Genomic DNA, 14,469 nt, shown 5'->3' with positions numbered 1-14,469 from the left:
GAAAAGTGCTAGAAAGAAAAAAAAACCTGGTAACTCTACACAAGGTTCTTTGAATCAGCTGCTTCTTATGCAGAGAAGTCCACTCTTATCAGGTAAAGTCTAACCATTTGGAGAAATTCAATTTTTTTTTTCAAGAAAGCCCAGGCTGTCCATTTTCAGATCAAATGTCTGGCTTAAAGTCTGCAAGAAATATTATGCCAGAGGTATTTTGTAGGTGTTCATGTACTTACCTTCAGTTGCATCTGTCAAGAATGTTATCACTCATTTTCTATTCTCCTTTGTTCTATTGCCCCTGTTCAGGCTTTTCACTAGCATCACATCTTTGACATTACTCAATAGGCAGATCCTCTTTATTTCCATCCACTGAACTCCAAGACACAACATTGCCTGTTTGGTCAGATAGCCTCAATCAACCATTCTGTGGGAGATTTTCTAATGGGGATTCTGGGAAAGCTCTATCCTCTCCTTGCTGTCACTGACTGAACAAAACTATTGGTTAGCTTTGCAATATCTTTTTGCAAAATGCAGTTCCAATCTGTAAACTTATTTTTTGAATACTATTATTCATATTTTATTGGCTCACTCATCACCTTACAACCTTTTTCCATGGAAGCACTGCATGTAATACATCCTCAAGTCTAGGTATTGAGCTTATGACAAAATTACATACAGGACCACTTACTATTATTTAGTCCACCCATACCCATCCATATGTTAAGTTGTCCTAAAAACAATTAATATATCTCCAGGTGCATGTGCATTTGTGTGTGAGTGCATGTATATATATATATATATATATATATATATATATATATATATATATATATGTGTGTGTGTGTGTGTGTGTGTGTGTGTGTGTGTGTGTGTGTGTGTGTGTGTGTGTGTGTGTGTGTGTGTGTGTGTGTGTGTGTGTGTGTGTGTGTGTATGGGTTTATGTGACTGTATGAATATGTATGTATATGTATGTATATAAACAATGCTTCAAGTTGAGTTAATCTCTTAATGGCTATATGGCCACGCCCATAAAAACTTTCTTGGCAGATGCACAAAAGCAATATCTATCACTGAATATTTGTGATCACAGGGATTTAAAGAAATTAAATTGCTACACAATTACAAACACAATTAAGATTGTATGGTGATTCATTACTATCTGAGCTTTGTGCAACTTCATCTTTCTATACTCAGCTACAGTATTTGTATGAAAACCCAGTGAGATGACAGGAATACTGGATAATGCAAAGTATACTGATTTTTTTAAATCCAGAATTTGGAACATTTATTAGGGTATCACTTGTGGAACCCTGTACAAAATCTGAAGGATGTTTGACACCAGTGAGGTCTTAATTTATTCAGTCCCTGGAAAGTAAATAGATCATGTACAATGATTTGACTTTGATTTAATGTACAGGATATCTGTTCTTTTTTTTAAAGCAATCACGTTCTGTCCGTCTTGGAATAGTAGGGGTTGCTGTCCTGAGCTTTTTCTCCACTCGCTCCCCATCTCCCAGCAGCTCTCTTAACATAGCAACTAACAGAAAGTCAGAAGTTATGCAATACTCACCCTACCTCCCCAGGCATCAAGAACAGCTGTAAAGTTGGACTGCACTTTTAAGCATGATTTTAGCAATATGTATTTTGTTCTAATTAAATTGCTTCTTAAATGTGGAAAAGATTAGGTCAGGTTGGGCTAACCTGACTTGGTATAACCTGACCTGGTTGGGCTAACCTGACCTGGTATAAACACCAAATGAATATTTCAATTTAGTTACATCACTATAGTGAACACCATCATTGTACATCAGGGTTCCAAGTCTTCTAAAATTAGTCATTGGTCAATCTATTTGGAATCGATGGAATAGATTAAGTAACTAAATACTAATGTGGGAGTATGCTTTCATTAAATTGAGCAAGGGTTACCTCCAAATAATGAACAGCCTCAGATTCATATATTTTACATAAACCTACATGAAGAAAAGGCAATAATCTGCTCTTTGTTTCTGTTTTATAGGCTTCTGAGATATGACTTTGATACTCTGAACACACTTTGATAATCTGATTACAAGATTTTCCTGAACGAAGCTTCTTCTCTTAATCCTGTAGTGACCATGGCCGTTCTTAAAGTAAAATTCACCAAAACCAAGCGAGACAAACTGGCTCAAATCCTATGGATTCTCAACTGGTTTTCTGTGATATCTGGTGCAGTTGTGTTCAGCCTTGGACTCTTCCTAAAGATTGAAATAAGGAAACGCAAGGAAGTGATAGCGAAATGGGATATTAACTCTGTTCCAAATACTTTAATTTCTATTGGAGCCATTGTTTGCATGATCAACTTTTTTGGAGGTAAAATATGTTATGACTGCACGGATGCCAATAAATTTAACCGCTGGAAGCTGATCATGCTCCCTTATATTGTATGCACTCTCTGTTTTACCTTCTGCATCTTTGTGGGTGCTATTCTGTGCTATACTATGAGAAATGAATTAGAAGAATCTCTATATCTGGGATTGGGAAATGCTATTAAATTCTACAAAGATACAGACATTCCTGGAAGATGCTTTTTGAAGAGAACTATAGACACTTTACAGATCAGATTCCAGTGCTGTGGAAACAATGGTTTTAGGGATTGGTTTGAAATTCAGTGGGTATCACCTCGTTATCTGGATATGACTTCAGAGGATGTTCTAGAGTAAGTATTAACGTCCTCTCATGAAATGAGCTTGAACCTAGGCTTCAACATGATCAAGGAGACCAACTAGATCAGCGGTCCACAACCTTTGCAGCTTGGCAGCCTAGCTGTGTTGAGGAGGGGAACCAGGCTGTGTGAGCAGTGTGCTAACACATGCGCATGTGCATCATCCCACTGCTCGCATGGCCATAGCCCAGTAAGCCATAGTCTGGTAGTGGGCCACAGCCTGGGGTTGGAGACCCCCAAACCAGATGATGATGAGCCTGAAAGGTATGTGTTAGTACAGTACTGTCAAATAACTAAAGGATGTCATTTCAAATTTCTCATTTGTTCAAGAGGGCAAGACTGGGCCAGTGAGTGAAAAAGGCAAGAAACCAATTTGGCTTTAACATTAAAAGGAACGTCTGAGAGGCCATGTTTCTGTAACATGGCAAACTGTTCAATAATAGACTTCAGCCTTTTTCCATACGTCTGAAGTATTGGGTGATCTGTAGATACATCCTGCATTGAAAATTCAAAATTGAGCAAAATACTGGGCTGCATTATGGATGCAGAACATTCTCGTGTCAAGGGACACTCTTGATTTTTGTACAACAAGATGGATAGTACTCCAAAGACAGATAGAACCAGGATGTATTGGACAGGGCTAGGACAATACTAAATTTAATTTAAAGTCAATAAATATATTTTGTATGATTACTTACCATGTATTTAATACAGTGTTTCTCAACCTTGTCAACTTGAAGATGTCTGGAGTTCAACTCCTAGAATTCCCCAGCCAATGCTGGCTGGGGAATTCTAGGAGTTGAAGTCCAGACATCTTCAAGTTGACAAGGTTGAGAAACACTGATTTAATAGTTTACCCTTTCTATCATATTAAAAATGACAATTCAGTAAATTTAGGAAGGGCCTTACCTTCACTTTTATTTTTCTCATACATTTGGGTACCTTAGTTCTGGGCACAGACTTCTCTTCACTAAATTAGATGAGCTCTAGAATGTCTTCCAAATCAGAATCAAAATGGAATGATAAAAGTTGCCTTTTCTAAATATCCCTACATTTAATAATTTAGCAATTAATTTTATCATTAGCATATATATTTTCCTTCAGTGTTCTATAACAAAGTAAAATCTATAACTGTAAGCAGCCTATTCTGGAAATAGCTGACAATTAGCTGTTTGGCAGAGGTTCCAATGGGAGAGGTCAAATATTTGGTGATTTTTTAAAAAAGATTTTGTTTTTTAAAAAGTACATTCAACCTAGTTTAGGAATTGCACTGTAGTTGCAATCCACTGTGGTTTTTGAGTGTTTCCCAATTGAAACTGGCAGGAAACCAGTTTTGGCAATTGTACTCCTATATACAGTACATGCAGTTTTGTGATATTAAGACACTAATTAGGAACATATGCCTAAGGGGAAGAGTGAGCCTTTGCCCTAAACATAGGTATCACCTGACAGCAGTCTCTTGCGATCTGCTAGGAGTTAGACTTGTGGGCAATCCACCTGATTTCAGATCTACCTCTTTTATCAATCACTTCTTTTTTCCTGAATGTTGCTTGCATTTGGTTCCTCTGCCACATCAGGAGAAAATAATTTCCCGCTTTGCTAACCATCACCTTCGGCAAAATTATAACCATCTGGTATATACTTGAGTTCAAGTCCACTATCAAAAAAATGACATCACTACAAAATAGAGCATGCCTTTATGCATGTCTGCAGGGAAGGTTGATTTGAATTGCTTAGTGAACTCATACAAGATCTAAGTGATTAATTCAGAGAACACTAGAACTTTTCTTTCCAACAAAATGCAGTGAACCAATAACTTTTAATCCTCTTGTTTGAATTATTAGCCTTTCTTACACAACTCTCTTCCCCACCCGCATCTTATTCCAGCCGCCTAAAAGGTAATATTGATGGGAAATTCTTGGTGGATGGAGTTCCCTTCAGTTGTTGCAATCCTAACTCCCCCCGGCCCTGTATCCAGTACCAACTCAGAAACAACACTGCTCACTACCGTTATGATTTTATGACAGAAGAACTTAATATCTGGATGAAAGGATGCAGGGAAGCCCTTCTGGATTATTACACTGACATCATGAGGTCCATTGGCATCACCACGTTTGTCGTTTGGGTGTTTGAGGTAAAACCGCATTTACTGAAGTCCTCCTTTCAAAACAGTACAAAAGATGGAACAGCTTACTATGGGATGAATGAATGGTGAAGAAGAGATATACTACTAAAAATATTGCTGAATGCATGCAATCTTCTCAAAGAGTAATTTGCAATTAAAAGAAAAAGAAAAAGCAGGAACTCTTCTCCCCTCCTCCATCCTACTAAAGATATTGTTTGAATCGTGTTTTCCACACAAATATGTATGTTTATGATAAAGAGACTCTGATCAAGTCCTAAATTAAATTATTTCAAAAGCAAACAGGCATCTTGGGAAGAAAGCTTACATATCAGGTCTGTTCCAGGCATAAGAAATGATATGAAACAGTTTTTGATTATGTACTATGAAATCCAAATAACAAAGTTCTTATTCATTGGAACCTATTGAACGGGGCAAGTGAAAAAAATTTTTTTAATGAAAATATTCTCTTTATAGTAGCTTCTCAAGGACTCTTCTCTGAACTAAAAAACATGCCTTTTTATAGTTTCCATCATCAATTATTTCATAGAGTGTAGAGGGAAAATTAAGCAGATTAATGGACATTTTAAGAAATTACATTTTAACAGCAATAGCAACTATATAGTCCATTATCTTCTTTAATGGTAGACTGTGATTACTAAAGCTTTTTAGGCCTGATACTACCAAACGTGATTCCAATACAAGAGAGTACATGTATATCAGTTTTAAATTCAGGAGTGGGATTGGAAAATGTTAGCAACCAGTTCTCTGCCTGGGTGCTGGGTGGGCGTGGCTATGGTGGGTGTCAGTGGTGGGTTCCTACTGGTTTGGACCAGTTCAGCCGAACCGGTAGTGGTTGGCAGCCTGGGTCGCTGGAACCAGCAGGGACCCAGACCTGCCACCCCTCCCTCAACTGGTTATCCATGTGGCACCATGGGTGGCGCCATCTTGTTTTTTGCTTCTGCACATGCCCAGAACAATTTTTATTGCACTGTCCATGCGCGCAAAGCGCACATAACAAACTGGCAGTAGTCCCTGCTGGAACCTACCACTGGTGGGTGTAGCCTACTCTGCCTCCTGCACCACAATGGGGGGGGCATTTTCACCCTACCAGGGTCTAGAGGCTTTTCTCAAGCCTCCGGGAGACCAAAACCGGCCTCCCCCCTGGCTCTGGAAGCCCTCCAGAGGCCGGAAACAAGTCCATTTCTGGACTTCCGGAACTTCCGGGAGGCCTGTTTTTCCCCCTCCCAGAGCCTCCACATGGCCCTGCACTTACCTGGGATGATGAACAGAATTAAGGTGAGGTAATCTTGAGTTTCTTTCTCACTCACTCCTCCCTTCTAAGGCTATGGCTAATGTTTATATAAAGACTTATTCAAAGTTATATTCATACACTCTATAAGCTCAGTCTTGGCAAGCTCCTCTGCTAATGAGATTTTAAGGGTGCGCCATGAATGTCTTAAATGGTATCTAGTGCATATATTCAGTAAATATTCTTTAGCGACATTGGGAGGCTGTAGCCAAATGTGTTGAGAATTACAGCATTTCTCAGAAATTAAACAACAACCACTGATCAGTGAAATGGTTTGTGTAAAGGAAGAAGAACAAGAGAGTGCCAAGCAGAATGAATCAGAAGGAAAGAATAGAGATGAAATTCAGCAGGTTCTGGAGAACCGGTACCGGAAATTTTGAGTAGTTCTGAGAACCGGCAAATACCACCTCTGGCTGGTCCCAGAGTGGGGTGGGAATGAAGATTTTGTAATATCCTCCCACTGCCACCCCCCACCAAGCCACACCCACAGAACCGGTAGTAAAAAAAAATCAATTTCACCACTGGAAAGAATGGTATGTTACAGGTTTCAATACCATTCAAGTTGGTGAAAAATGGAATCAGAGGAATAGTTAACCTGTCCTGAATCCTCCTGGTCAGCAAGCAGGACTCTTCATGTTTTCATGTGGAGAAAAACCTCCCCTTCAATCTTTAGGTTTGCCTTCTTGAAAAAGCAAAGCTTTTTTCATCTTAGCTTCATGCAATTTTTAAAAGTCAAACTTTAAAAATTAAAAGTGCCCAATTTAAGTGCCAGCTAAAACTTTTCACATCAAATAAATTAACTGGTCCGACATCAAAGACAGGGAAAAATTAAAAATTCAAGCATATGGTGGTCATCATCACCAAAGTCTTAAACTCTGTGTGGTGGTGTGGAGAGTCCACTATAATTAGTGGAATCTCAACTCTCTAATTTTCCGTTCATTTGAATTCCTTTTTTTTCAGCTACTGGTCCTCATTGGAGTTCGTTATCTTCAAACATCAATGAGGAATCTTCTTCTACAGGTGGATCCACTCTGTGACTCTGATGGCTGGTTATTTGAAAACAGTTTTGTGGAAATTGTCATGTGGAACATCACCAAAATTAACCATCTTGGCAAAGGGAAGCAAGTATCAAGTGCTTTGGATAATTCTAATATGGATGTTTGCACTGCAAACCACAATTCAGAAAATACTACCCCCAAATATATCCCTGCAGCTTAATTGAATGTAATACTAAAGAAGTGGCAACTGCATCACAATGTATAAAAACATGGCTGCCAACGTATCAAAGCAGAAAGAGGTAGTCAGTTTGTGTGATGTGCTATGCCCTGGCTGTGCCATACAATATATTAGTTTGCTTACTTGCTTTTGTTTCTCCCCACCTTAGCAACTCGTTTTGATGCTCAATCCTTAAAGAGATGGTGTTGGACCAATAACAGAATAAGAAGAGCCCAAAGCAGCATTTGGCACTCTGGGAATAATCTTAACAGTGAGGAGAATGGTGATTGTTGAGGGGGTTGCCACTCTTGAAAAGCAATCATTATTAAACAGGTCTAACAAAAAACAATTTTGAGCAGTGTTTGAAATAACATCTATAAACATGGTAACTTTTCTTATGTAAATTATAAGTATCAGTGAACATCTGGGATACCAAGTATAAAGAATAACATATCAGATGAATTACTGTTGGTTATTTTGTATCACTTGCACTACTTTGAGCATCTAATCCAGGGGTGGGAAGGAGGAGATCTGTAATTGCCAATTTCTCCTTGGCCATCTGTTGCCTACAAGTTGTGGAAAATGTATAAATAGGGCTGAGTCATTTGAGAATTTTGTTTAAGAATATATTCAGAATCAAATAACTATACTTAATAAGAAATTTATGTAAGTATACTTTGTATAATTAAAGTGTTTATCCTCACTGCTTTGAGTTATATATGGGATAAGTCAGGATAAAAATATTAAAACAAAAACAAACCCTGGTGGTTAATAAAAGGGCATGTAGTTCAGCCCTATTCTTAGTTTTCCACTAAAGGGGTCATCAGGCCAAGAGATTTATTTTTTAGAGATCAGAAAGACAAATCTGTTTCAACAAAAACAGATTCAAGTTGCAATTCTTATTCCAATTATTAATCAAAAGTCACTGATGACATTAGTAAGACAAGTATGAAAGATGCAACAGCATCTGCTTTGGTAACAGAAATAATTCAATGAAAATTTCTAGTATCATTTTCTCTATATGTGGGATGCAATTATAAGAATACTACTTTTTAATCTTGTTATGCATGGAAATTATCCATTACATTCAAGGGCCATATTATTAAAAAATGAGAAAAAAAGTAAATGTGAGTTAAAATCCCTGAACCAAGAGGATCACTTGGCCATTGAAAACTTAGCTTTCAGCACATGCAAAATCCAGCATCTGATTTACATGTGTTGATTTGCCTCACTGTGCTTTTTTCCAATATTTCACAGCCCCATGTGTGAACTGCAATGAAAATACTGTCATTTGAACTATGTCTCTGCCGTGTGTGTTCTGTCAGGCCCTTGGGAAATAAACTTGAATGAGAATGAGAAATGAGTAGGAATTTACTGAAGAAATTTCTAAAATCTGGGCTGCTCTTTGTAACATGGAAGTCATAGTTAATGGGCCATGGCAAGCTCTGAGGCAGAGAAGATATGTCAAAACTGAGGCCTTGATGTGGTCTCTGCCTTTTCTTCGCTCTTAAAGAGCAGTTTCTCTTCCATTCTGCAAGTTCCTACAGAACAGGCAGACTTCATGTCCCATCCAAAATTTGTATGCCAGCCAGAGTCCATATTGAGTTAGGTGGCCTTATAGAGATATTCCTCTCTCTTTTTCTATTCCTTAAGTTCCTCTGAACTAATTTAATGTTTTTATTACTTAGATTAACATTAGCCAGAAAGTCGACAGTAGGCATCTTTTTAACTGGCAGTGAGAAAAAAATGAGTTTGTATTACAGACACAAACAGAAAAAAAGGTCTTTATTTTTTATTGTATTTTTTTAAAAGAAGAAAGTAGGTAATGTTTAAATTTACATTACAATATAACATTTGGTACATATATTAAGGATTCCTTTTAGCATGGATTTTGTTTTATGAATTATTTTATGAATAACCTTACTATTTTACAAATATAATTATTTGAAATATTGTTATGTTTGTTGTATACAGTATAAAATGTTATTAGACTATATGTGGTAGATATGAGACTATGATCGTACCTTCTGAATAATGTATTCGTTATTTGTGTTCAATTATAATGTATAATATAGATTTTTAATCCCTCTTAAAAACTAATTTAGTCTGAAATTTGTTGGCCAATGCAAATAAAGACTACTTGCAATAAGAAATGGATATTTTTTTCCATTCCTGTTTTTCTGCAGTGCAGTTCCTTCCCATTTTGGGATAGGCCAAAAGCAAAGCATTTAATTTTTGATATACGTTAAAGCTAACTGGAACCTCTCAGAATTAACAAATTAACCTGCATTCTCATTCTGAAAGGATTCCCAATAAATATTAACTTCCTTTACAGCATACCTTGCTGTTATACTTTGTGTAGTGCTTCACCTTCAGGTTGTTATAATGCTGCACCCAAAGATAAGTCACGGGCAAAGTCAGTTACAGATTAGATTTATTTTGAGACCTGCTATACTAAAAGAGGAAACAAAAGCAACTAATGTGATAAGAGGAGATTAAATCCCTTTGTTCTTCTATCCAGATGCACTGAAACTATGTATGTGTTTAGAACTGCTGCTGCAAAAGAATGAAAATACTGTTGACTGTTTTTAATTTGGAAAACAAGTGGAAAAGGTCAGCTTACTGATGATCCAGGCAGTTCTGCTTTCGATCATTCAGCATTCATATTTGGGAAGTTATATGCATGCATTGTTTTTTCTGACCAAATTCAAGCCCACAGGTTTCCGTAAGCAGATGTGGGTTATTCGTTTTTCCTTAAACTAAAATTCTTCATATTCTTTGTGTGATGTTTTAGAAGTGAGGTGTTGACAATTTAGTCTCAAAGAGCTTGACACTCAGAGCAGGTGCCAATTAAATCCCAAAAAGACATGATTAGTTTCCTGGCTTCGAGCAATCTCTTCTATGATGCAATGTTGTCGCCACAACAAGTGAAGCTTCCGGTATCGTTCATGAGACAGGCGCAGAGGATTGCCTCTTCTTCAAAGAGAAATAAAAATACAATTATTGGGGTTTAAAAAATAATATTTAGCAGCATTTTATTTTATCTGCTCAGATACATCTCCCAGCATGAAAGGATTATACATTTGGAAAGGCCCATTCAGGCCAATTAATTCAACCAGTTAAAAATCTCCAACAGATGCAGTTGATCAGTTCCTTAGGCCCAGGAGAACCCACCAACTTGCTGGGTAATTGGTTCCACTGCTAAAGGGTTCTTACTACTGGGTAGTTTTAGTTAATTCACAGAAAAATATTTAGAAGCAATAACATCAGGCACAAATCTAACCTCAAATTTTCACTAGCAAACCAGTCTCAGGAAATTAAGGGACATGTTACCGGCACTTTTATGTCACAGTAGCAGTGGTGGGCTCCTATTGGTTTGGACTGGTTTGGCTGAACCAGAAGTAGTTTGGCAAACTGAGTCACTGGAACCAGCAGCGACCTAGGCCTCCTGCCACACCCCTGAACCGGTTCCCTGGGCGGCTTCATATGCACTGCCATCTTGTTTTTCAATTCTGCACATGCACAGAACAATTTTAATTGCATTGTGCATGCGCATCAAGCACGCATCAAGAAAGCGCATCAAGCACACACGCACACAAGCACACCGGCAGTATTGCCTGCCAGAACCCATCCCTGCACAGTAGGAATAAATAAAAGAATGAAGAAAAACTAGCATCCACTGATGATACAGCTTCTTACAAAATAAAAAGAAAACAGTAACTTACATCAGATTTGGATCGGTTTCTCCATATTCATCCAGATAAGGCGCAGGACAGAATGAACCTCTATTTTTGCCACCAATCAGCAGAACCCTGCAGTCTCTGATTCTTAAGGAGAAAATAGGAAAAAACAGTTGAAAAAAATCTGAAACCTACTAACAGAAAGTTGCTGGCAAGCTTAGTACAAAATGTTAAGAATGTGCAAACAAAGAAGATCATATCTAAAGAAAGTCTGCGGAAAAAGTTTCCAACTTATTTTTCTCTGCTAGATAGCATACCTACCTGTTCTACTATTCCCAAGGATCACAGTTTTGTTAAGTGGGGAGTGTTATGACATAACACTCCCCATTTAACAGTGGGGAGTCAAGGTGGCGCAGTGGTTAGGGTGCAGTACTGCAGGCCACTTCAGCTGACTGCTATCTGCAGTTCAGCGGTTCAAATCTCACCGGCTCAAGGTTGACTCAGCCTTCCAAGGTGGGTGAAATGAGGACCCAGACTGTGGGGGCGATATACTGACTCTGTAAACCGCTTAGAGAGGGCTGAAAGCCCTATGAAGCGGTATATAAGTCTAACTGCTATTGCTATTGCTACATGGGCAAACCCTCCCAAGATAAACACTGACATGAGCAACAAACCTCCCCGCCCCAAATAAACACTGATATCTACTCTGAATATTGTAAGGCAATTTCAATTCCCAGAATTCCCCAGCCAGCTCGGGAATATCTTAAAGTTGGTAAAGGTTGAGAAACATAGATCTATGATTCCTTTTTACTGAAGACACAATCCAATTTTAGGAATCATCCCAGTCTTTGTTAACTGCACTATAATCCATCCAAATTAGCTGCTTATCCCTCCATGAATAAAAGAAGGCAGAAACATTATTTTTACCCACTTCCTTCCTTGAGTTGGCATCTAAATTATGGATGCTATTTTCCAATATATCTGGCATGCACAAGATTGAGAATCCATCATCATGCCCCAATTAGCTTAGATCAGCTTTATTTTCCAGCTGTCACTTACTTGAGAAAAATACAAACTCCAGCACCACAAGAAATTGCATGTGAATTGCAAGCCCCCAACTCTTCTCCATTTACTAGCACCTGGCAGCAGCTGTTTTGAGAACACAACATAGCCCCACAAAACAAACATAGGACAGGATGCTTGGTTTCATCATCAGAAGATCGAGGGCACCTGGAAATGTAAAATTAATTAGACAATGAGATTTGGAACCAAGATAGCTATTTTGAAAGACACTCTTATACTCTGCTAAATCAGTGGTTCCCAACCTTTTTTTGGCCATGCCCCACCTAAGCATCTCTAAAATCCTGATGTCCCCCTTGTAACATATAATTCTTATTTTACTCAGAAAATGAATTCTACTCACAAGAGGAAGCCTAAAACTTATTTAAGCTTGGTTTAAACAAGGTTCAAATTGCCCCCATTAAAAATCAAATTGCCCTCCTGTGGGGTGTTGGCCCCTCGTTGGGAACTACTGTGCGAAATCATCAACAAACACTATTTCATCGCTGATATTCGTACAATGAGACAATTAGAAAGTAGATAATAGCATGTATTTTTTGGCATTGTTATATTTCACTGCAAATACAAATCAGCTACAATGAAGAGTGAAACTAGCTAGCTGCAAATAGTTTTATATTAATACAGACTTATACCTAAGAGACTTGGGACAGTTTCAGAAATATGAAATCACTGTTGGTTTTAATATTCAAATGTTAGTGTGTTCACAAAGAAATCTGGAACTGTCAATTAGAATCTGATGATTCAATCTGAAACTGTATTGAAAATTTAGCTATCATATGTTGATTTGTTTCTTTAAATGGACAGCAAAGAGAAAAATAATGGATTGAGATTGATTTTTTATTTATCCTTAATTCAGTTCAATGAAATAATAAGTGTTTCTAATCAGCAGATTTCTCACCTAAATTGAGATCCTTGGTTCAAAAGGCAGCTGTAGTCTTCTGGAAGCGCTATCAATTTATTTCTTTCCCTTGGATATCTAGTTGTTCAAACAAAAAGAATTACTGTATGCTAGGATTCAATGGCGTCACCTGCTAGAGCAGTATTTTTCAACCTTTACAACTTGAAGGTGTGGACTTCAACTCCCAGAATTCCCCACCCAATATAAAATCCACAGATCTTCAAACTGCCAAGATTGAGAAACACTGTGTAAAAGTAGAGCCAGAAAAATTAATTTTACCTTATTGCAATACTTTTTCCCTCCAAGAAGCAAAGCACAGCAGGATCAGTGCACCACCTGTTTGAAAAACTTTCTATCAGTCTTGTCAGTGGCAAAAACAAGGAGAAAGTCATATAATCCTAAATGGAAGAAATGTTTAGGCCCCTGAGTATAGTTTCCTATTCAGGTGGGACTCTATTAAACCATCTCAAAAGATGGTTGACCAGCTGTTGAACAAATTGAGCAAAGGGGAATATAGAATGTCTCTTGATCACTGGTTCAATGTTGAATTGCTCTATCCAATTAAACAGCTTTTCCTAACATTCAGCTGGAATATGTCTTATTTCACATAACAAAATTATTCTGTGGACTGCACTTTGAGGCAGCAAGGGAAAGGTTTTAGTCTTATTCAGTGTGACACTCATTAGAATAGTTGAAATTGCTATCATGTCTCTCAGTAACTTTTCTCAAGGTAAACCTATCCACTGCTCTCACGCTTTTCTCTTAAGCATCTTCTCTCTGATCAACCTCACTGCTTTTTTTGTATTTGCCACAATTTTTCAGAATCTCTTTAAAAATATCTTGCTCAGAATCAAACCATTCAATATAGAATGGAATTACTTCTTTCTACTGACATAGCCAAAAGTCCATTTGCCTTTTTAACAGTGATGTCACGCTGCTGAATCTCTAGATATCTGCATGAGAATCTTACCCTGACAAACACCAGTGCCGGCTGGCAACTACGCGGAGGAGAGCCTTTTCTGTAGCAGCTCCGACCCTCTGGAACGATCTCCCCGTGGAGATTCGTACCCTCACCACCCTTCAGACCTTCCGCACAGCCCTCAAGATCTGGCTATCCCGCCAGGCCTGGGGGTAAAGACCATAATTTGCCCCCACCCAAATGTTAAATGAATGTTGCTTGATTTTAATTATATACTGTGTTTTTATGTTATTGTATGTCTTCCCCTCCCATATAAGTTGTTAGCCGCCCTGAGTCCCCTCAGGGAAAAGGGCGGCCTATAAATAAACGCAACTAATAACTAACTAATAAACACATTTCAAGCACTTATATTTGAACAGGTAAGTGCACGGCTGTCAAGATGCTGAGGAACTCTGAGAGTAGAGAACAGTGGCCAAGCACACAGCAGGTCATGCCTTTCCATTATTAGTTCTTAAAATCAGCTTTCCCATGAGCCATCCCTTTAATCT

General features: G+C 38.1%; 2 protein-coding genes across 2 annotated transcripts in view; one reads left to right on the top strand and one right to left on the bottom strand.

The window, feature by feature from the left end:
- Window positions 1-2,015: 2,015 nt before the first annotated feature.
- Window positions 2,016-8,847, top strand: LOC106541795 (photoreceptor outer segment membrane glycoprotein 2). Its single transcript, XM_014057330.2, has 3 exons — window positions 2,016-2,689; window positions 4,583-4,829; window positions 7,090-8,847. The coding sequence occupies exons 1-3, from the start codon at window positions 2,109-2,111 to the stop codon at window positions 7,345-7,347; spliced, it is 1,086 nt and encodes a 361-aa protein (XP_013912805.2). The 5' UTR covers window positions 2,016-2,108; the 3' UTR covers window positions 7,348-8,847.
- Window positions 8,848-9,128: 281 nt separating this feature from the next.
- Window positions 9,129-14,469, bottom strand: part of UBR1 (ubiquitin protein ligase E3 component n-recognin 1) — a 66,956-nt gene continuing 61,615 nt past the window's right edge. The window contains exons 43-47 of the mRNA XM_087722088.1: window positions 13,282-13,338; window positions 13,003-13,080; window positions 12,084-12,254; window positions 11,070-11,171; window positions 9,129-10,320 (exon numbers count right to left, since the gene is read on the bottom strand). Coding sequence (XP_087578214.1) covers window positions 10,179-10,320; window positions 11,070-11,171; window positions 12,084-12,254; window positions 13,003-13,080; window positions 13,282-13,338 — 550 coding nt within the window. The 3' untranslated portion in view covers window positions 9,129-10,178. The remainder of the gene's footprint in view (window positions 10,321-11,069; window positions 11,172-12,083; window positions 12,255-13,002; window positions 13,081-13,281; window positions 13,339-14,469) is intronic.

The sequence above is a fragment of the Thamnophis sirtalis genome, unplaced genomic scaffold (genome assembly GCF_051295495.1).
Source record: "Thamnophis sirtalis isolate CommonGarterSnake01/CBP01778 unplaced genomic scaffold, rThaSir2_p1.2 scaffold_1, whole genome shotgun sequence".
Lineage (NCBI taxonomy): Eukaryota > Metazoa > Chordata > Lepidosauria > Squamata > Natricidae > Thamnophis > Thamnophis sirtalis.
This window is presented reverse-complemented; position numbering and strand designations above follow the sequence as displayed.